The 23,146-nt window shown below is 40.9% G+C and overlaps 3 protein-coding genes across 5 annotated transcripts in view; 1 reads left to right on the top strand and 2 right to left on the bottom strand.

Annotated features, from left to right (window-relative positions):
* abcf1 (ATP-binding cassette, sub-family F (GCN20), member 1) overlaps positions 1-3,105 on the bottom strand; it is a 28,228-nt gene extending 25,123 nt beyond the window's left edge. Inside the window, exons 1-5 of one of the 2 annotated variants that reach the window (XM_054764777.1) lie at positions 2,734-3,105; positions 1,631-1,677; positions 1,492-1,563; positions 169-301; positions 50-84 (exon numbers count right to left, since the gene is read on the bottom strand). In XM_054764777.1, the coding sequence (XP_054620752.1) occupies positions 50-84; positions 169-301; positions 1,492-1,563; positions 1,631-1,677; positions 2,734-2,794 (348 nt within the window). In that variant the 5' untranslated portion in view covers positions 2,795-3,105. The remainder of the gene's footprint in view (positions 1-49; positions 85-168; positions 302-1,491; positions 1,564-1,630; positions 1,678-2,733) is intronic. The other variant, XM_054764778.1, reaches the window with a different exon arrangement.
* A 180-nt stretch (positions 3,106-3,285) lies between these two features.
* On the top strand, positions 3,286-20,901 carry c20h6orf136 (chromosome 20 C6orf136 homolog). 2 transcript variants are annotated; one of them, XM_054764781.1, is made up of 8 exons: positions 3,286-3,308; positions 3,568-3,647; positions 6,759-7,006; positions 8,450-9,115; positions 13,249-13,337; positions 13,420-13,620; positions 15,977-16,046; positions 18,140-20,901. In XM_054764781.1, exons 3-8 carry the CDS (start codon positions 6,908-6,910, stop codon positions 18,281-18,283), a joined length of 1,269 nt encoding a protein of 422 aa, XP_054620756.1. In that variant the 5' UTR covers positions 3,286-3,308; positions 3,568-3,647; positions 6,759-6,907; the 3' UTR covers positions 18,284-20,901. The 2 variants fall into 2 exon arrangements, with proteins under 2 accessions (XP_054620756.1, XP_054620758.1); XM_054764783.1 differs by lacking the exons at positions 3,286-3,308; positions 3,568-3,647 and adding an exon at positions 6,427-6,501.
* Positions 20,902-22,002: 1,101 nt separating this feature from the next.
* atat1 (alpha tubulin acetyltransferase 1) overlaps positions 22,003-23,146 on the bottom strand; it is a gene marked incomplete at both ends in the record, with an annotated part of 90,460 nt that continues 89,316 nt past the window's right edge. The window contains one exon of the mRNA XM_054764668.1: positions 22,003-22,155. Coding sequence (XP_054620643.1) covers positions 22,003-22,155 — 153 coding nt within the window. The remainder of the gene's footprint in view (positions 22,156-23,146) is intronic.

The following is a 23,146-nucleotide window of genomic DNA, read 5'->3' as shown; positions in this document are numbered from 1 at the left end:
ACAACGAGAAGAATCATTGCTAAGACCTTGGTAAGACAATAAAATCAACCTTGTTCTTCTTCTTTCCTTTCTTGGGGGCCACGACTGCAGGGAGGAAAAGGGGAGCACTTTCCTTTTAATAACGCAGATGAACAAACATGACAGCACAACTGCTGCGGGTCTTCCTACCGGGCTCATCCTCATCTTCCTCATCACTGGCTTGGACTGACAGCTTTTTAAGTTTCAGCATGACATCTTCATCGCTGTCCTCGTCTGCATCGCCGCCTTTTCCTTTCCGCCGCTCCTTCTTCTTTTTATGAGGCTGGAGAAAAGGTTCACACTCATGTCAGCAAGCGTCCTGGCTTTAGGAACACCCTGGATCATTCATATCAAACCATATTCAAACATGACTTGGAATTAGTCCATCGCAGAAATTCAGAAATTAAACTATGAATTGTTTAAAAAACAGCAAGAAATAACTTAATGCAGGGGTGTCCCAAGCGTGGCCCGGGGAAAATTTGCAGCTCGCAGCAGTTTTTTTTTTTTTTTTTTTTTATAGGCCCACGACATTCTTAAAATAGAATTTAAAAAGAATAAAGTCAAAATATTAAGGGAAAAAAACTTTCTAACAAGAAAGTTGTCATTTTACAAGAATAATGTAATATTAGGAAAATAGTGTCATTTTAGTAGCATAAAGATGAAATGTTAAAGAAAAATGACAAAACATTATGAGAAAAAACTAGAGGAGATTGTCATTTTTGGAAAATTTGATTGGGGAAAAAGCTACAGATATTATGGGGATAACGAGAAAATATTGCAGAAATAAAAGACATAATATTTGGGAAAAAAATTTACGCCGAAAAAGCTGTAATGTTACAAAAATAAAGTCAAAATATGGAAAAATGTCAACGTTATGCTACTAGCATAACGTTGAAATATAAAAAAAAATACACTTAAGCCTTAATATTGTGAGAAAAACACAACAATGAATAAAAAGGTGTAATTTTTGGAAAACTCGGTCGGGGAAACCACACGGTGGCCTCGTGGTTAGCATGTTGGCCACACAGTCGGGAGATCGTGAAGATCTGGGTTTGAATCTTTATTGGGCATCTCTTTGTGGAGTTTGCATGTTCTCCGGTTTCCTCCCACATTCCAGAAACATGCATGTTAGGTTAATTGGCGACTCTAAATTGTCCATAGGTATGAATGTGAGTATGAATGGTTGTCTATTTCTCAAAACTTTTTTGCTTTGGAAAACATCAAAGGATCCCTTGCATCTTTCATTTTTCACTTTGTGGCCCCTCCTGGAAAAAGCCCCGAGCCAATGAAAAAAAAAAATAGAAAAACTGATAAATGAAGAATAATTGGACGAGAAGTGGAAGTATACACACCAATGTATAAAAACGAATAAATAAATGATCAAATAAAAATACATATGGAAAAGAAATAAAAAAAAATATCTGTATATACACACACGCACATATGCATAAAACAGCATGATGGATAAATGACCTGCTTTGCCTCTGTCGCCGTCACCTCGTCAGCTTTCTCAGGCTTGCTGTCTGTCTGCAGTTCCTCAAAAAACTGGTGGAAAGCACACAGTTCACATGAAATTATGAATCAAGTGTAACACAAACGACAACAAACTCACGCTCTTTTTGCCCTTTTTGTCTTTCTTCCCCTTCTTCACGGTCTTTTCTGTCAGAACAAAAGAACACTGGATCACAAATGGTGGAAAACAACATCAGATGTTAGTTATTTTGCACCAGTGACTTTATTTTGCTCAAACAATTGTATGTAATATCAGGGAATAACACATCTATATATAAGCGGCATAGAAAATGGATGGATGGATGGATCAGGGAATAACTGTAATGTTGTTGATATTGTTACATTGAAGACAAAGTGTTTACAAATACATTTGTTGGTAGAAACATTTTGTCTTCGCCTACAATCAGGCGAAGACATCACGTAAAAATGATGGGTATCGGTACCGTCAATATTGGCCGTGTATTTATTTGCTATCCGGTCGACACCAACATTTGCAGTATCGCCCACCGCTACTTTCAATACTCCGTGTATTTAAGTGCTCTTTAACGCTAACACGGTTTGATACTTGAATTTCAATACAGTGTACGGCCAAAGTTAATTTAAAGATCGTCAAAGTTTCCTTAAAAACTGCCACATCAGGCTCAACTATCATTGCACATGCTTGTTGCAGCATTGCATCATTGCTGCATGCATCATGCCGACGTTAGCACGGCCGAATTCATTGCAAATTGCTGAAGGACAGTTCTCGTAAGTTGCATTGTGTTCTACTCTACTCAAAACAACTGCTGTTGTGCCATGTCATGGTTTGCCAATGGTTAATTTAGTGGCAAATTAGCCACGAGTGTGTCGCACATTCACACCGTTCCGAAGAAACAAGTGAAGAATTATGGCTACCTGCCACTCTTTCCCCACGGAGCACAATAATTACTGTAAATAAGCACATCTACGTAGGCGTGCATTGAAATACTCACGTTTAAATTCTAAAAGTTGGAATTTCACTGTTACGAAAGCTGCTGGGTAGATTATGTTAAAGCCAAATTGCCCATGAGAGCTTATCAATTAAAAATACAGATATCTTATCGATATAACATACCTCAGCTATGTATGCGGTGGTAATCATTCACACACTTTTTAAAAATTAGTTTGCATGAGATAGCGCCGGTGGCTAGGTAGCTAGCCACCTTACTAACCAGCTTATCTCACCTGCTATCGGAGCGACTTCATCGTCCACCCACTCTGCTTCTTCTTTCGCTTTCTTCGGCATCTTTCTCCCTAATAGTCAGTTTATCCAAAAGTCGTGACTCGTGACCAAAAAGTCAACACAATCACACGTCATGCGGCCCAGCGGAGTGAGGATACGGAAGACACCGACGGATGCCGACCAAGTTTTCTTCTTCCGGCAACTTGGCTGAAGGATTTTGGCACTTTACCGCTACCTATAGGTTGGAAGAACAACTGCATGCAGCGCTATATTGGAAGAAAAATACTCTACCGTCAGCATACCTGTTAACCCTCCCGTTTTACCGGTAAAATGCCACATTAACAATTCCTTCCCCGTGCCCTTTAATAGTTCCCCCTAGTAATTGTAAAAAAAAAATCCTCTCCTGATCTGCTGCTCGGCCAACATCGGCGTAATACATCCTGTAGCGGTCAAGGCAGACCTTCAAAATAAAATAAGCACACCAGCAAAAAAAAAAAAAAAAAATACTGCAACACGATCGTGCCACAGTTGGCAGTTGGGTCTTTACACCAGCTCACGCAGAAAAAAAAATAACGAGGTGTGGTCTAATTTGGAAATTCTTGTGCAAGATCGTAATTTTCCTTATTTTCTCTCATTTTCTTGATTTTATAATATCGACAAATGACAGGTATTCATTCAGCCAACTAAAACCGTGTTATTTTTTTATACATTAATGTTAACATTTGCAATAATTGTTTTGGACGTACACATTAAAAATACATGTAAAAAGCAAGCCAAACAAATCATCAGGAGGACACGTTTCGTGAACGTCACAGACGTATCATTTTTCCCCACAGTCGGTGAAGGCAGCATTACGCCTTCCTGCGTGAGGCGTGTTTGGCCAAAGCAAGGACACACAAGACTGGATGACACTTGTGTAAGTTACTCGAATGACGCATACTAGCTTGTGTTTGGCGTAACCGTTTTGGTGATACCGCACAACATATGGCCAGTACAACATTCGCCGGTGCAGTACAGTTAGTGGGGTTGCATGAGTTAAAGGTAACATGGCAGGAGATGCTTGTCTGTTGAGGGCAAAGCTTGTCGCTAGTTAGCTTAGCATCTTAACAGTCCCAATAGCCGGCTAGCACTAGCCAGCCGGCATGTAAAGTAATGTCAGTGCTGTGGAAGGACGATGGAACACACCTCATTTACAGACAATTTACTCACCAAACCAAGTTCGAGAATCCCGTCTTTAGATACTGGAGAAATAAAACGCTCTTGCAATTTCAATTGGCATCATGTGAGCAGTTGATGCTTTTGTAAAATAGTAATACAAACACGTATGCCTGTAAAATAATGTTAACGTTTATGCAAATGTATGTACTTGTTACAAATTGTTGCTTAGATTTTACATTTTAATGCTCATCATACCAATAACACAACCGTTTTGTAAGTGAATGTGGTCATTTTTATATTTGTATCCTCACTGAGGATATGACGTTCACATAATCCCCCTGTCTGATACTTTGATAGTCAAAGATCAGTTAGTGGGACATTCCCTTCACAACATACCAAAATCATCCCTTCAAATATCTTGCCTGAATAGAAACTATGTTACCATAAGTACCATAAAACAATATTTTTGGAGCCTAAATGGTGAATGCCTCTGCCTTTCTTGCATGCGGCGCAGTCTGTCCATAGAGGTGGTCGAGTGTCTCCCAGATAAATTGGAGGGTTGCGTCAGGAAGGGACAAACAAATCATAGGGTTCACTCTACTTGTAAATCCCAAAGACAACTGCCATTTTTGTAGTTCCCCACTATTTCCGTACCTCACAAGAGGGCTCCCTGTGCAGCAGCAGGCGACTGGTAATTCAATTTTAGCTGTCACTAGTTTCTTATTGTAAACTTGTGGTCGTCTGCGTGTCACATGCTGTTGAAATCCTCAAGGGACCATGCAAATCTCATGGGAAAACCAAAGCTTTCCCTGAGATTTATGCTTTGCAGGATGTCAAGTGAAGACCGGGCATGCTATTGTTAAAATCCGATCTGTTTGGCTGCCATGCTGACGCTCCACCAACACTTGAAGGGATTGTGGGGTTTGTGTGTTTCTTTGCATGACAGCAGTCGGTACAGTGATCCCTCATTTATCGTGGTTATTTGGTTTCAGATTGCACTGTGACAAGTGAATTTCCGTGGGAGTACAATTCCTTATTTATACATAGAATATTTTTATATTTAGGGCGTAGAAAACCTGTTTACAACCTTCTAAATACGCTTTTTAACATTATTGGAGCCCTCTAGACATGAAATAACACCCCTATAGTCACCTTTACACTCCTATTACCCAATATAGTAGACATAATAAGCGAAAATAAGCCATAAATAATACACAACATAGACTAGGGCTGCAACTAATGATTAATTTCTTAGTTGATTAATCTGGAGCTTGTTGTTTGGGTTAATGGAGTAATGGGTTAGGCCTTAGATGAACTAAATCAATACAAAGCAAACACAGTTAGTGGTTTGTCCTGCAACATATCAGAAAAGAAGCAAAAATGTCCGCCACTGTTTGATCTTGTGATATCTTGTTTTGCCTAAGACACAAAGATAATAGGTCTGCTTTCATGGATGACTTAGGACATGAAAAAATATTCACATGCGAGAGGCTGAAATCATTTACTTTTTAAAATTAAAAAACGATTAATCAAATACCAAAGTAGTTGTCGATTACTTGGATAAGTGATTAATTATCTATTCACTGCAGCTCTAATATAGACTCACACCAATTAGCATTGGAAGAGTCATTTATCACGGAATACAGTCACCTTTTGCTACATTACGTCGAACATCGCTCCCTCACTCTGTCGCAGTTTTTGAAAAATTAAGAAATGATTGCTGTTTTATGGTTGACTACGGCCTATTATGTAGATTTAAGCAAATTGTATGTACTTTTGGGCCAAATGAAGCATTTTTAAAGCATAAAAATGGCTAGATGAACTAAAATACAATAACAGTGTATATATAAGCTATTAAGACCACCGTTCAACTTGTGAATGTAGTATTCTACTTATGTCACTGGGTGTCAGTAATTGTTCGGTGAGACAAGCACCAGACTTGATCGCCGGAACACCAGGCTTCTATTGCAGGTTTAAATGATCTCACAACAGGCACAATAATAATAACAAAACAATCAACATCATAATAATTACACTGGTTACTTTTGAGGCCATAGCCCGCAACAAGCTAAAATTCGACTCAAAAAGCAAAAATTAAGTAAATATTTTTTTTATTTTCTGCAGGTTCAATGTCATATTTGTTTTACTGAATTGTCCTACATATGGAAAAGCCACTCATCAATACACAATACACATCCGTATACCACCATTTAAGTAGCTGATATTAAATTAAGGTAATACTTCATTTCAGCAGACAGTATTGATTTGCTTTTGGTTTTATTTGGTCAAATACCAAGACACTGGAAAAACTTATTTTCGTCAATAAAAACTAAAAACAACAACAAAAAAACTTCCCTGCCGTAAAGACAACATTGACAACACTTTCATTTTGAAAATATCAAAGCCATTTTAAACTTGGATGAAGATATAAAATAATCCAATCAGTTAAATATTATTGTACATACTCGGTCATTGAATCAGTACGTTAGCTGAATCTCTCCACTATGTTGCCTGCAGTCAGGGGTGGACTGGGACAAAAATTCGGTTCTGGACTTTGGTTCAGACTGGCCCTGCCCCATTCCCCATTACGAACTCCCGTCGTCACTTCCGAGGTAAACTGTCTTAAATGTCTTATTTTCTCTGATTATGTATATTGGGTAACAGGAGTGTAAAGGTGACTATAGGGGTGTTATTTCATGTCTAGAGGGCTCTAATAATGTTAAAAACCGCATTGAGAAGATTGTAAACAGGTCTTCTATACTCTAGCTACAAAAATATTCAATTTATAAATAAGGAATCCTACTTTGTGGAAATTCACTGACCCATTTGCTGCAGTACTCATATTGTTGTTATTGTTTATCTGCTTCAGGTTCTTGGAGGTCCAGAAACAACCGCTGCTGTAGTCTGGAAGTGAAAGGAGCCATCAATTCAAAGGGGCTCATCTGCGTGACTTTGCAGTGTCCTTGGTGAAGGCGATGGCCAGCTACTGAGCAGGGTTGCCATCGGCCCCTGTGGTGAATGGCTGTGAGCAGAGGGAGCGTTGCCTTCTGGGTGGGTTTTGTCCGCATCCACGGCAGAAGGCAGCCCATCACGAAACAGATCGGTGGTGTGAGTCAGGTAACGTGCTTGCTTCTCTTGGAGTCTGAAAAACCCCCCGTTAATGGCGAAGCCGAGGTTATGCTTCAGTCAGTATGTCCTCCCTTCCGATGCGGTTTGGAGCCTGTTGGAGTTCTGTCAGGCAGTTCTCCACTAAAACACTACAGGGCGCCGTTCCCCGGCGAGTCAACTCGGAGATAGTGATGTGCGATACCCCGATTCCATTTCCATCCGATACTGAGTAAAATTCAGGCTGGTATTGGCAAGTCCGATCCAATACCGATACGTTGTGCAAATTCACCTAAAGTGTCTGGTCAATTTTAACTAGTTGTGTATTTCATATCATAACATAAATAATACAAGACAGTTGATTCATTTAAATTAACCAAATATTAACTGACAGAAATGACTAATTTAAAGAAATGAATCATTTGATCATCAATTGAAGTTATTTATTTTCAACCTGAAGTATTCTGAGATAGCGGCATACAATAATATAATTTTACAATACAGCCAAGATAATAAGAATGAAAACGTTATTCACAATTACTCAGTTTCAACAGACCGACGTTTCAGACAAACGTCACTTTAAATTAAATGAGTGAAGTATCAAGAGTATTGTTATTTTGATTTGAGAGTCGATTTTAGACCATGAAGAGCTGGCATCAGAAGTATCGATCGGCACATCGCTACTCGGTGAGCAACCATGACACCCGTCAATTGTTTAGCTTGCTAGTTAATGTTAATTGACATTAACTAGCAAGCTAAACAATTGACGGGTGTCAAGAGAAACGCAGGGTGTTATTGGAGCTGGAACTTTTATTGCAAATGTTGACCTGAAGTCAAAGGGGAAGGCGTTTGTGAAGGTGGGCCGCACAGTAGGGGTGTGCGATACAGTAATCCTTCGCCACATCGCAGTTTGAATTTTGCGGCTTCACTCAAGTCAGTAATAACAATAATAATATAAATGAAGCATTTTCAAGCATAAAAATGGCTAAATGAAGTAAAATACAAAATAGAAAGCATTAAAAGGCGCTGTGATGATATGTAGTATTGTACCCTGGTCACTAGGTGTCAGTAATGTTACATTGATGAGATAATGAAGAACTGTACAGAACAGCAAGTAAAAAAGGAACAAGGAACTCTCCCGATGCTAACACGTGTGAATCTATAATATGTCTTATTTTCTATTTTATTTTATATTGGGTGATTTAAGTGTACAGGTGACTGTAGGGGTGTTATTTTATGTCTAGAGGGCTCTAATAATGTTAACAAGCGTATTTAGAAGATTGTAAACAGGTTTTCTATGCTCTAATTCTGAAAATATTCCATTTACAAGCCAGGAATCCTACTTGGTAAAATTGATTGAATTTTGATTGAATTATTTTTTTCCCCCTCTATGAATGACATAAATGTGTCTTGAAAGGTGTTGATGATGCTTGTGTGTGTGTGTGTGTCTTTCAGCCAGCTGACTTACACTGGCTCTGTCCATCGCGTCCTCTCAGTAGTGCATCATGGGCCCTGGCGCCCCCCAACAGCCTTCGATATCAGACCACCAAGCAGCCGGCTCTGTCTCAACCCTTTCATCATGCCAGCCAGCCTCACAGGGCCGCCAGCTACGAGGATGACTGGGAGGAATCGCTCAGCGTGTGTGTGCTGGTGCCACAGAGCGAGTCGGGTGCCATGCACACCACTGTGGAGATCCCATGGTTGGCTCAGACTAAGCTAGCGGAGTTACTTACTCCAGGGACTCACAGGTCCTCGGAGTTGTCATTCCTACTCACCACGGTGGACGGCAGCAGGGAGGATGACATCAGCGTGGTCAGTGGCTTCAGGAGAAGCGACCCGGACTGTTTTAGGAGCCTGTTTGAAACGGAGAGGTGCCCCGCGCCCTTCACGTACGGCTCTCGGTTTTATTGTTTCCATTGCCCGGGAACGGAACCGATGGCACACAGCAGGCTGAACTCTAGGCAAGGTGTTGGACTTGAGAGCAGCAAGATGGAGGAGTTGCAGCTGCCACAGCCTTCCTCTCTGTGTAGCGACACGGCACTAGCAGAAGGGCAGCATCATGAAGGAGACGGAGAAAGAGAGCAGAAACTGGCCATGGTGTATGAAAGACTGAAGAGAGAGGTATGCTGCACATTGTGCCCTGATCAGTTGACCATACAGTGGAACCTCGTTTAATCGCCGTTCAATTAATTATTACCTGATCTTGATCAGTGGACTTCCACCAAGTAGGATTCCTTATTGATAAATTGAATATTTTCTTAGTTAGAGCATAGAAAACCGATATTCCAACCTTCTAAATACACTTTTTAACATTAGAGCCTTCTAGACATGAAATAACATGTCTCACCTTTACACTCCTATTACCCAATATAGTAGACATAATAAGAGAAAATAAGTAGGGCTGTCAAAAATAGCGCTTTAACGGTAGTAATTGATTTATTTAATTGTTAAAACTTTCACTGTCATTAACGCGTGCACATCATGTGAAGTCACACCTCTCTTATGACAGCAGACGGAGCCACAATAGCGCCCCCACAGTCACACAGAGTCTGCTGCGCTTTAATAGCTTTATTCTGACGTGAACACATCAACAGCAGCGCCATTCCAACACCGTATATCTATCTCACAAACACGTCTCTAGTCCACCCGTCTTGGGAACGACTGCGAGATGCATTCACATACACTCCGAAAATCACAACAACCTCCTTTTATTATGCGTGTATGTGTGGTCTAAATAAACAGAAAGACAGGAAGTGGATAATTCTCCTCTCTCACTAACGTACGTCTTACTGTGGAAGTACAATTTGCGGCATTCAAGTATGCTCGGAAATCCCAGAAAATACATCTACACTCCAAACATATGAATTCAACTTAAGTTACATGGTGTCTTTGAACGCAACCCTTCATGGCTCACAATAACACGATGAAAGTGTTCTGTGTTAAAGAGAGTAGTGTTCGGCAAATCCATTTTCAGATGTTTGCTATCTTTTAGCTTGATTTCAACTTTCAGTTCATTAATTTCAGCTGTTCAGCTGTTAATACATAAAAATACATAATTACATAAATACATAATTGTGTCCTGTCATTTATCTTTCTCTTCATAAAATACAGCAAACAATGGTGATTAATCATGATTAATTAATTTGAAAACTGAATAATTTAATTAAAATGTTTCATCATTTGACAGCCCTAAAAATAAGACATAGCGTCACGCATTTTAGCATTGGGAGAATTTTTAAACTTTTTTTAACTTCCTGTTCTGTACAGTACTTCCAGCGGTGACGATTGTTTCATCAATTACTGCCACCTAGTGACCAGTGTAGAATACTACACCATCACAACATCTTTGAATGTGTCTTCTTAGATTTGTATTTTACTTTACCTAGGCATTTTTATGCTTGGAAATGCCAAATTTATATGCATATTTTCTGACTAATAATACTGTAGGCAGTAGTGAACTACAAAACAGCGCTGAATTAAAAAAAATGAATATTGTTGATAAACCGTGTTAGCGTGAAGCCGTGAAATTTGAAGTGGAAGTGGCGAGGGATTACGCTTTGGCAATTTGCTTAGGAAAAATAAATTGCTACAATTTGACCAAATCATCAGAAAAAACATTGCACTTTTATTCTGCATTGGAATGGAAGTTTTTTGATTTTTTTTAAAAACTTTCATTCAACATTTTATGCTACAACTGAAGGAAAATAGTTTATTAATTGGAAGTAAATTTTCCTTCTTAGTATTCAAATGAGTGACTTGTGTTGGGGGTGTGAGAACTCATGAAAATGGTTTGAATATTCGGTGCAGGGCATTGAAAAGGTTGGGAACCACTGAGTAAAGCTTATATTTCTTGCTTATTTGTTGCTATGCCATCCAGACTCACAAGAATAGCACTCAGTAGTCCTTGTTTGGAAAATGGTACAAAAGTGCAACTGCAAGGCATTCACTTCACTTTTTCCACAAAAAAATGAACAGGTCCTTGTTATTGCTAATAGATGAGTAAATTATGCCAGGTCCTTACCAAAAGCAACAAACCAAAGCCGAGGGGGAGCAGTTTTCAAGTAGAGTACAATATAAATTGATTACCTATTGGATGCAATAGGGCCGTCTATACACAGTAGGCTCTCAAAACCTGGGTGAGTTCCCCTCCCCGCTGACTTAGAGGCCCTCATACAGGAGAGATTTAACCCTTTAAACGGAGTAGTCAGGCCGGGAGGTGCGCGCACTTGTAACAGAGGAAGTGTGGGTAACTAGGGTATATGTTGTCCCAACAAAATGGATTCAGTTCAGTTGGATCCCTGTATGACCAGCGCTAGAGTTTGGTCCGCAATGCCGGCAATAAGTCTGACTTTTTTCCAGTGAGGTTTTGACTCCACCAGGGTTGCCCTTTGTCATCAATTCTGTTCATTACTTTTCTGGACAGAATTTGTAGGCGCAGGGATCTGGTTTGGTGGCTGCAGGATTGGGGCTCTGCTTTTGGAGGATGCTGTGGTCCTGCTGGTCTCATCGGGCCATGATCTTCAACTCTGCCTGGATGGGTTCGCATCCGGGATGAGAATCAGCACCTCCAAGTCTGAGTACATGGTTCTCGCCCAGAAAAGGGTGGAGTGCTTTCTAGTGAGGGAAGGAGATGCGAGGCGGACAGGCGGGTTGGTGTGGCGTCTACAGTGATGTGGACTCTGCATCGGTCTGTTGTGGTGGAGAGCAGACCGAAAGGCAAAGCTCTCAATTTATCCATCGATCTACGTTCCTACCCTCACCTATGGTATGCAAGTGGCCGAAATGAGTTTTCTCCGTAGGGTGGCTGGGCTCTCCTTTAGAGATTAGGTGAGAAGCACTGTCATCTGGGAGAAACTCGGAGTAAAACCGCTGCTCCTCCACATTGAGAGGAGCCAGATGAGGTAGCTCGGGCATTTGGTCAGGGTGCCTCTTGGACGACTCCCTGGGGAGGTGTTCAGGGCCTCGAGGAAGACCCAGGACATGTTGGAGAGACTACAGATTTGTCTCTCAACTGGTATGGGAATGCCTCGGGATCCACCGGGAGGAGCTGGACAAAGAGTGTCACAATCGCACTTCCTTTTAAAGTGTCAAAGCTACAACGCAAATTACTGAGGTTGCGGGAGGACCAGATATCAGCTGGAAGAAAAGAACAACAATGAAAATACTCAACTGCCTCCAGTGAGGCTGTTTAATCACATCAAATTAACCCGCATATGACATTCCCTCCCCCCCGAGCTAACATATTCAGCACTCTGCACTCCCTCAAATCTGTCAACAAAAGCAATCAACCATAAAACTCACACAAAACCCACCCTTTATCCCCAAATGCCCCCAAAGTCACCAAGGTCATATACAGTTCAAACATGCAGTGAAAGCCGCAGTTCCACATGTGTACACCTGGTGTTGATCCAGTACTTCACGGGCGAAAGGTAATCCAGTCAGAAACGGAAAAGTCACAATGTTAGTTCATTAATTAGTTCGTGAAAAGTTGGGCTCCGTGGACTAAACGCCTTCTCGCAGGATCCCAAGTTGGCGTGAGACATCCGCCTCCTGGCTCGCTGCACCTACCTGCGTTAAATACACGTCGCGCTTAACCAGACACTTGGCGGCAGTGGCTGAAAAGGTCGAGCACGCAGGTCGTCCAGAAACTGGAAGGTTGGCAGTTTGATTCTCGCTCCCTCCACCCTGTCAGTGTTGTTGTGCTCCCTGGGCAACACACTTGACCCACCTTGCCTCCAGTGCTGCCCACACCGGTGTATGAATGTTTGGTGGGGGTCGAAGAGGCAGTAGATGCAACCTGGCAGCCACGTTTCCATCAGCCTACCCCAAGGCAACTGCCAATACAGATGCAGTTAACCACCACCAGTGTGTGACTGAGGAGTGAATGAATAATGCGTTCACTCTACTGTGAAGCGCTTTGGGTACCTTGTAGAAAGGCGCTACATAAAATCAATCCATTATTATTTTATTATTATAAATTGCATGAAACTGCGCTTAATTGGTTCCAGGAATGACCGATAAATGAATTTCCACAAAGTAGGATTCCTTAATTATAAATGGAGTGTTTTTGTAGTTCGAGCATAGAAAACGTGTTTACGACCGCAATAAACGAGGGATTAGTGTAAAAGAAACAATACAAGACGTCTCTCCCTGTCATGCTTGGCAGAGGGTACCCCTCACAGTCATTTTCAGAATCTTTGTAGCTATTTTCAGGTTTGTTTGTGTTGCACTGACTGTAAACTTGTGTTTTGCAGCTGCCAAATTTCCTCCACCAGACGCATGATTACACCATGTACTCCAATGATATGGAATTCATCAACGGTCTTCTCAACACTAAGACCAGGTAAAGTTGCTCATGCACATTGTAGTCGTTGTTGGACTCTTTGGATCACTTCCTGTGTGACTCGCCCACCCATCCGCCACAGAGGGCGCTTGGTGTACCAGCTCAACGTGTCCTTGTGGCGCCTCCTGTGTCTGCTGTACTTTGTGGACGTGCGGCTGGAGGTGCTCAAGCTGACCAAGCACATGGAGGACGGGACCATTAAGGCTCGCTGGAGGCTGAGGGGCCTTCCCTTGCACTCGCTGATCCTACGCATCTATCGCAAAGATAAATCACACTTGTACAGGTAACACACTGCAGTTGCTGCAAGGGCATGTATGTGATGTGAGATTGGTTTGCCATATTTGGCGGCTATTCATAAAAAAAAAATTAAATTTAAAAAACGATCTATATTAGGACAGGGGCACGTGTGGGATTTAGCAATTCATTTCCAAGAAATCATTGTTTATTATTTGTTCAGTGATTGAAAAACTGTATTCCATGCATGCTGGCAGCCACCCTACGGCGAAAACTCATTTCGGCCGCTTGCACCCACGATCTTGTCCTTTCGGTCACTACCCAAAAAGCTCATGACTATACGTGAGGGTAGGAACGTAGATGGGCCGGTAAAGTTCGGCTCAGCTCCCTCTTCACCACAACGTATCGATGCAGAGTCTGCATCACTGCAGACGCGCAGCAATCAACCTGTCGATCTCACATTCTATCCTTCTCTCACTCATGAACAAGACCCCAAGGTCCTCCACTTGGGGCAGGATCCATTGCAGAACCAGAGATGGCGCCGTAATTGATTACGTTATTTCCAGAGCAAGCACGCCTCTCTGTTGTGACGGCAGAAGGAAGCACAGTGGAGCGTCAAAGTCTGACGCTCTTTGATAACTTTTTTTTTTTTTTGGTCCTGTCCAGCCATTGGGGCAGATAGTATTGTTGATGTAAATGCCCTTACATTTAAAACAGATTTGCTCTGCCAGCGAAATGTGTGCAAGATACTCTTCCTCTGTTATATAGATTTTAATTGACTTTATTTTATGTTTATTGTTATGCAAATTTGGAACGGCCACACTGGAGCAGGAGAAGATAGAAAAGAAGAGAAAAGACAATAGAGGGGGAAGTGCGGGGACAGGAGGGGGAAAATGCAGAGAGAGACACACGTATGAGCAAATGTCTGTAACGGCCATAAAGACTGTAATGGAAATAACAAAATAATACCAACAGCCACAGTGATAATACGTGGTAGTGGTAGTAGTAGTAATGTAATAGTGAACTGTGACAACTCTCAACTATGAAAGAGACTAGTGTTAGACAAATAGATTTTTAGACTTTTAGCTTGATTGACATGTTCAGTTCATTTGGAGCCGTTAATACATCCAAATATATATCATCCTGTCCTGTCATTTAACTTTCAGTTCATTAAATACAGTAAAAATGGGCACATTTCAGACACAGTTGCTCATGGTGATTAATTATGATTAATTTAAAAATTGTGATTAACCTCCATTCAATTTTTTTAGCATTTGACAGCCCTAGTGTTTAGTCATTTCAGGAATGCATTCCAGCTTCAGTATGCTAAAGCTAGACATAACATGTGACTCAATGTGGTAGCTTTCCACTCTGTCTGCAAACTATATTCTATTTGCAAAGATAATGCATTGTATTATATACAGCACCAAGTACACAGTTTTCACCGCGTTAAAAATAACCTGTTAGTGTTTTCCAGTAACAGGTTCATTCATTCATTCATTTTCTATACCGCTTCTCCTCATTAGGGTCGCGGGGGTATGCTGGAGCCTATCCCAGCTGACTTCAGGCGGGGTACACCCTGGACTGGTCGCCAGGCAATGGCAGGGCACATATAGACAAACAACCATTCACACTCACATTCATACCTATGGACAATTTAGAGTCACCAATTAACCTCACATGCATGTTTTTGGAATGAGGTTATCTCATTAATTACTATTTCAAACTTGACAAAGCCGTTAGGGTTACCGTCGTATCCGCTCGTCGGCTCACTTGTAGACAGATGATGTCTGCAAATGAATTGAGTCTTTTGAACATCTCTTTTCAAACTGTTCACAGATACAGTAATTCACTTATCACTGTCTGGAACCAATTACCTGTGATAAGTGAGTTTCCGCCAAGTAGGATTCCTTATTTATAAATGGAATATTTTGGTAGTTGGAGCATAGAAAACCTGTTTACAACCTTCTAAATACACTTTTGCACATGATTAGAGCCCTCTAGACATGAAATAACACCCCTACAGTCATCTTTACACTCCTGTTACCCAATATAGTAGACATAATAAGAGAAAATAAGACACAATATAGACAGACATTTCATTTTTTACTTCCTGTTCTGTATATAAACATTACTGACACCTAGTGACCAGTGTAGAATACTACATATCATCACAACGTCTTTGAATGTGTCTTCTGAATGCCTTACATTTGTATTTACTTCATTGTCATGCTTCATTGTCATGCTTGATATAGATATAAGATATAAGACCGAGGTGATTATGAGCCAGCTGTAGTAGTCTGTGTGAAAACAAGGGCAGCAAGCGAAGCTATTTAGTGTGAATGCGACTTCTAAGTGTTTGAAGTGTTTCTAAAGGCTTTTCATCTAAATGGCGTCTGTTGCAGGTTCTATGATGCGTTCTCTACGTTCTACGTGGGACACGACGGACTCATTCACCGTCATAAAGTTGAAAAGGTAAGACGTTAGTTGGTCTGCCCTTTGCTGCTGTAACACTTGGCTCTATTTTCCTCTCTCAAAACTTGAGCTGAGGTTGGGGTCGGACCAACGGTAGCATCCAATCAGTCTCTTATCAAATAGCTGTTGCAATCTTTCATCAGAAGTCCCTTCTGGAAGTTGAAATTGGAAGAATCGGGTCCAAAGGAAAGTAAGTGTGGATCTCCACCGAGTCCTCCCGAAACCTTCTTCTCGGAGCAAGTTAATTAAAAGATAGAAGGCTGAGTTATACAGCGGCAAAGAATGCTTCCAAAGAAGATCCAAATGTGCAAAATGCTAATTCTAGCAGTTTTTCAACTGGTCTTAAGATTCTGATCAGGAGTGTGTTTAAATACGTACTTTTTTTCAGTTTCTCTAAAATACCTTTGTTTGGACAAATATAAGAATGACAACAAAAATAGCCATAAGAGTTACATTTTTTGGCAGCACAATGCTATAGCTAATCATGTAAGAACTTAAGTGTTATTATCAAGAGTTGCTACATACCAGCTCTTCAATTCAACTCTTATGAGCTATACTTGTTATCATCGTTATATTTGTCCAAACAAATGTACCTTTAGTTGTAGCAGGCATTACAATGGATCAATAACCTGAAGAAACAGGGCTGGTCTCATCATTTTTTCCATGACTGTATGTTTCACTGTTGGATCTTAAGGATGTTCTACGTAGAGCTTCAAAATGCAAAAGAAGAATTAGGAGTGAGACCAAAAAAACATGAGAAAGCAATTTACTGCAAACAAGCATTAAAGTGAAATAGGCTGTTCATCAGCAGATCAAAAGACCATAACTAAAAAAAAACCTGAAACCCCCCCTAAAATAGAAATAAAATGTTGTAAAAAGGAGTCAGTTGAGTCGCTGCGCCGTTCTTGTTAATCAGCTGAAAAATGGGTGGAGGCATGTTTGATGCCAGCGCTTCCAGGACGCTAGTGGGAATGTTGCTCCAGGTGGTGAAGATGCCTTCATGGAGGGCATCCACTGTCTGGAACTAAACTTCCCTTGCCATCCATCCCCAAATATTCTCATTTAGACTGGCGGAGCACACAGGATGGTCCAAAAGAGTAAGATTATTCCTTTGTCAGGCGGGCATTGTGAAGTGCAGCGTTGTCCTGTTGAAAAAGCCACTCATTATTACCACACGGATGAGGGATGCCCCCTGCAACATCTCCACGTAGACAGCTGCCTTTTTGACGCCCCTGCACAACCTGAAGCTCCATTGTTCCATTGAAGGATCATGATGGCGCCCCCTCCACTGTCCCATGTGGAAAACCTCTCAGGTGGGATCTCCTTGTCATGCTAGTAACGTTGGAAGCCATCAGGACTGTCAAGGTTACATTTTTTTCCTCATCAGAGAATAAAACTTTCTTCCACCTTTCAATGTCCCATGTTTGGTGCTCTCCTGCAATTTCCAAACACTGAAGGAGACGAGGCCTTTGAAGACATTTGTCCTTCTCAATAGCCTTCTCTTACAGATGCTGTCTGATGGTTATTGGACTGCACTCGGCACCAGTAACAACCTTTGACAGCCAATGGGATCGATCCTTCGGCTAAGGGCCGGTGACATTTTTTTGGGTGCACCATTTGACTTTGTTCCATAACCCTCAGGATCTTTGAAGACGTTTCAAATGACTGTCTTACTGCGTCCAACCTCAGCAGCAATGGCGCACTGTGAGATAATATATAGTGTTAAAAAATGCATTCAAAAAAAAAAAAAGTTGGGCGTGACTTTCTGCATGTGACCATCAAATACTAAGAAACTTTCCCACTTATTCTCCTGCTTGGCTTACAGATGTTTTATGTTAATAAACATTAAAAGCACACCTGGCTAAGCTTCCATTATGCAACAGTCTTCTGTACAAAAAGCCAAATTATCAATTCAAAAGTGGTTACATGGGATTATAATCCAATGGTTGTCTATTGGACACGGATATGATCCCATTTACCTTTTAAAGACCTGAAGTCATCCACAAAGTGAAATAATCCACCAAGTCATAAAGTGTTTTGCAGCACAAGCACGTGAACGACGTATGATTGTGCTGTCGTGTCCATCCATGCAGGTGATGCCGGCGCAGCCTCCGCTCCTTCCCAGAGTCACGTCCCTGCTCGCCAGCGCTTTAGTCGCTCTGGAGATGGAGGAGAACCAACCTGCTCTCAACCTGCTGCCCCTCCTCCTGTCCTCACTGAGACAGGTCCGAGATTAAGCGCACCTGGGAGGTCCACCAGCCAACGTCAACGTTTGCAAACAGGATATCTCATAGTGTTGAAATGTTCGCTTTACACGCTTCCCGTTTCAATTCGTGATAACACTCACTTAGCAAAAGGCAAGAGAAAGCAGCGTTTGCAAGTGAACAAAAGCACACATGGTCTTCATCTCCTCACTCCATTTCCCCGATGATGCTCCTCAAAGTTCCTGTGTTCCATTGTGGACGTGTGACGCTGCTGCTCGTGGAGCTCAGCATACAACGTTCGTGTTTCACGTGTCTCCTGACTGTAACGAGTGCAGTAAATGAAGAAAACACACAAACCCTCCGATGACTGACACGTCACTTGGCTTCATACAGCATTTCAACCCTGCTTTGCTTGTGTGTTTAGCTTTTGCTGCTCAAAGGTGTCGGCTTCATTTTTTAAATTCAAGCATCCGCTTCCATTTCCAGTAGGTCCCCGCCTTCAAGCCAAAGTTGAAAATTGATCACTGATGTGCCCGATGTGGCCACTGATGTGGTGTCGACGTTATCCTCTGATTTTGGATCAACTTTTGCAATAGATTAGAAATGTTAAATACAATTTTTTAAATATATATACTGTTACATATAAATCTAAATACTAATATATTTAATTTAAAGTGTGAAGTCTAAAATTAACATTTATATTGAACTCAATTTAACATTTAAACTCAACATATTTACATCTACAGTAGAATGACTTATTTAATTTATACAATCAAAATTGAACATTTAGCATTGAGATTTTTTACATGCAGGCTTAACATTTACATTTATGTTATCATTTATAATTAATACATGAAACATTTCTATTTAACATTTAGCATGAGCGTTTTGATTTATACTGCGATTGACTAGCAACCAGTCCAGGAGGTACCGCCCCTCTCGCCCAAAGTCAGCTGGGATAGGCTCCAGCATACCCCCGTGATCCCGGTGAGGACAAGCGGCATAGAAAATGAATGAATGGATTTATATTTATATTTAACACATTCAGGCTTCACATATTTATTTACATTCATAATTCATATGTATTGTTAAAAAGTGCCTCTTTCCCGTTTTTTTTTCTTTTGCATGTTTTTCACACTTAAAATGTTTCAATCATTCAGAAAATGTAGATATTAGTCAACAACACAACTGAACACAAAACGCAGTTTTTAAAAGAAACTTTAATCCAAAATCCAAACCTACATGTCCCTGTGTGAAAAAGTGATTGATAAAACATAACTGAGATTCACTGAGATCCATCAGTGTGGAAAAGGTTCTAAAGCCATTTCTAACGCTTTGGCAAATGGTGAAAACATGGAACGGTGGTGAACCTTCCTAATAGTGGCCGGCCAACCAAAATTACCCCCAGAGCACAGTGACGACTCATCCAAGAGGTCACGAAGGACCCCACAACATCCAAAGAACCGCAGGCCTCACTTGCCTCAGTTAAGGTCAGTGTTCATGACTCCACCATAAGAAAGACACTGGACAAAACCAGCCTGCATGGCAGAGTTCAAGACCAAAACCACTGCTGAACAAAAAAAACATTAAGGCTCATCTCAATTTTGCCGGAAAACATCTTGATGATCCCCAAGACCTTTGGGAAAATACTCTGTGGTCTGACGAGACAAAAGTTTAACTTTTTGGAAGGTGTGTCCCATTACATCTGACACACTAACACACTTTGGCACTCACAGGAGTAAGTACACAAGTGCACCAATTGAGACACAGCTTTTGCTCCAGGTCGCCCCCTGGAGTTGTGAAGTGTAATTATTCCTACATTCCAAACAAATACATGCTAGCTAAGGACATAGATGACGTTCATTCCTACATCCTAAACTCTCAACGGATATCCTTATTACTTTACTTTACAGTATTTACTGTACACCTTATTCCCTCAGCTAATGAAATAAACTGTCATATCTGAAGAACACGCTACCATAAAGCTAAAATGAGGGATTTCATGCTATACTTTTACATGTCCTCACCACTTCAGAAATCCTAGGTTCCCAAAGTGGGGGTGCACCAATCGTAATAGGGCAACATGTGGTGTTTTGGTGTTACTTCTTGAATCCAATAGTGTTTCTCATTCTCTCTTCTTTGACCCCATGGTGGTTATGTAGCGCTCCATAAAAAACACACGGCTAGTGAGTCAGCAACGTGTGGGGTGTTTTGTTCCGGCACTTCCATTTCGCGGAACGGTACAGTACAGGACAAACTGACTTGTTGGGCAAAAACCGAGGCAAAATTTGAGTGGAAAATTTGCAACAAAAACTGAATCATGGGAAAAGGAGGGTGTACATAAACCAAGGTTTGATGGTCCAGTGTTTGGAAATTAGCAGAATACTCACTGAGTCAGTGAGAGTTACTCATAAAGACAGCAAATGAATGTTTTTGCACTTGACCGTCCATGAATGGTGTGAAAGAAGCAGCACTGAACGCACCTTTTGGACTTGGATTTAGCTCCCAGGATTCCAGGCTCGACGCGTTGGGCTGGTCTGGATCTTCTTGCTCGTGCACTTTGATGTCAAGAAGTTGCGTGTCACACTCGTCCAACTGAAAGAAGCAGCAATCAATGTCCTGGAAGGCAACACGCCCTCCATTCCCACCCAGTGAGTGTGAACGCACGTCTGTTGTCTCCATGTGCACCTCATTACGGATAAGCACTAAAAAATAAATGTAAATAAATGTTGGTGACCCAAGAACTGCCAAATGCAGTTGGTTGCACAACTAAATGATGCCAAAAAGTGTATCGGCTTCCATCTTTGCTGTTAAATGGTCCAAATAGCTCAACTTAGATCATCTTTGTACATTTTTTCCTTGTAATATTATGACTTTATTCCCATAATAACAAGATTTGACAGTATCCCCATAATAGTGTCACTTTTCCCGCAGCTTCATTTTCCAAAAATTTCTCATATTATGACTTAGAAAGTAAAATAGTTTTTTCTTGAACTCTAAGCTACTAAAATGACATTATTGTTCCGACTAATATTATGAGTTTATTATTTATTTCATAAAATTGCAACTGTTTTCCCTTGTTGGAATTCCAGTTCTTTTCTCTTAATATTTGACTTTATTCTCTTCAATTTCTATCTATTTTTTATCCAACGATTTCAGCTTTTTTTCCCGTAATTATGACTTTACGATATTTTGACTTTATTCCCATAATATTCATAATCCATCCATAATATTCTTTTCCCCGCACCCTAATATTCCAAAAATAAAATTTCTTTGGTTTGTTTTTGATAATATCACCACTTAAAGAATCTTTTTGTAATATTTCAACTTAATTCTACTAAAATGACATTAGTTGTTTTCCCCCCAACTATTTCAGCTTTCTTCTTGTTATATTTTGTTGTCCTTATGACTTTATTCCCATAATAATTTAGACTTTATGACCATAATAATTTAGACTTTATTCCCATAATATTTTAGACTTTATGACCATAATATTATAACTTCTCCTGCAAGCTAATTTTCCAAAAATTACAACATTATTGTTTTGTTTGTTTCTCATATAAAAACTTGACATTTGTATTATTTTGGTAATATTTCAACTTTATGCTACTCCTCATAATATTATGTTATTCCTGTAACATTTTTCTCCTTTCCTGCCGATTTTTTGCTGGGACTCACTTTGGACACCCCTTAGAATGTTTCTAAGTGAGGGCCTGAAGTCAGCTGGGATAGGCTCCAGCATATAACCCTAGTGAGGATAAACGGCATAGAAAAAGCATGGATGGAAGTGTTGCATAATACATCTCCATCTCCCCCTGCAGGCTGTTTGTGGCAGTGACTGTCAGCGCTCCGACAGATCCAGCCGCTTCTGACAAGGACAGGTGGGGTCCTTCACACGGCGTCACCTGGGGAGGGAAACACTGGAGTTGTTTTTGGCGACACCTAGTGGCTGAAAGCTTTATAACTTTTTCCACTTGAACTCAGCTGCGCTCAGTTAAGTTACAGACTGTTTCTCTCGTTAGAATGCAACTTTTTTCCTCATAATATTTTGACTTTATTCTTGTAAAATTACAGCTGTTGGCCCCCCGCCCGCATTTTGGACATCCTTGGACTAGCATACGCTACCAATAGCGTTTTAAATGAACAGACTGAACAAATGCATGTCAGAATTTGTCACAATTCTAACTTAAACTTTGTATAATCTTGTTCAACCCCCCAAAAAGATGAGTGTTTATGGCTTCCACTCGCCGCTGTCTGGTGTGAATGACAATTTGGAGTCATTGTGCGTTTATGATAGGCTACACATTCAATGAAATCGTTATTGACAACAAATATATTGAACACGTGTTTGTGTGTGAGTGAGTGTTGCGTGAACCGTGGCTTGGAGCAGAGCGCTAATTAGTTAGCAGCTAATTAAAGGGACACACCTATTCCGCCTACAAAGACCGCTATTAAAACACCTCCAAAAACCTCCAACAAGGTTTTATATCCATGCTGTGAGCATGTAGTAAAAGGTACATTCATGATAACATGTAATAGTTACAGTATTTTGCCATATTTTGGTCATTTTAAGCATTAGCGGAACTTCCTCCCTGGGCGCATTGATTTCACATAGCAAAAAAAAAGGGACGCTACTGTAACGGATGCCAGCCTGTGAGGCTGTGTGTGTGTGTGTGTACGTTGGTAAACCTCACTCCCTCTACCTCAAGAGCTGCGCTGAACGCGCCGCCAACAGCCCATTCTTTTAGTCGCGTGGTCAGCGCCCTCGCCTCCCATTACAAAGGTATTAAGTTCGAGCCCCGGTGCGGGCAGGTGAGAAACGGGCGTTAGCTTTTCCAAAAGCAAAAATAAAATCAGAGCAGCAGTGGAGGCAGTGCCGATATGTAGCCTTACCTT

This window comes from Dunckerocampus dactyliophorus, chromosome 20 (assembly GCF_027744805.1).
Source record: "Dunckerocampus dactyliophorus isolate RoL2022-P2 chromosome 20, RoL_Ddac_1.1, whole genome shotgun sequence".
Lineage (NCBI taxonomy): Eukaryota > Metazoa > Chordata > Actinopteri > Syngnathiformes > Syngnathidae > Dunckerocampus > Dunckerocampus dactyliophorus.
The sequence above is the reverse complement of the archived record's forward strand: the minus strand, read 5'-3'. Positions and strand labels throughout refer to the sequence as shown.

What these genes read in the sequence shown, in the direction of transcription:
- c20h6orf136 (XM_054764781.1), top strand. Translation starts at nt 6,908, where the DNA reads ATGGCTGTGAGCAGAGGGAGCGTTGCCTTCTGGGTGGGTTTTGTCCGC. An exon ending in CTTCTCAACACTAAGACCAG is followed by an intron (nt 13,338 to 13,419) that starts GTAAAGTTGCTC and finishes CATCCGCCACAG; the next exon opens with AGGGCGCTTGGTGTACCAGC. An exon ending in GATAAATCACACTTGTACAG is followed by an intron (nt 13,621 to 15,976) that starts GTAACACACTGC and finishes CGTCTGTTGCAG; the next exon opens with GTTCTATGATGCGTTCTCTA.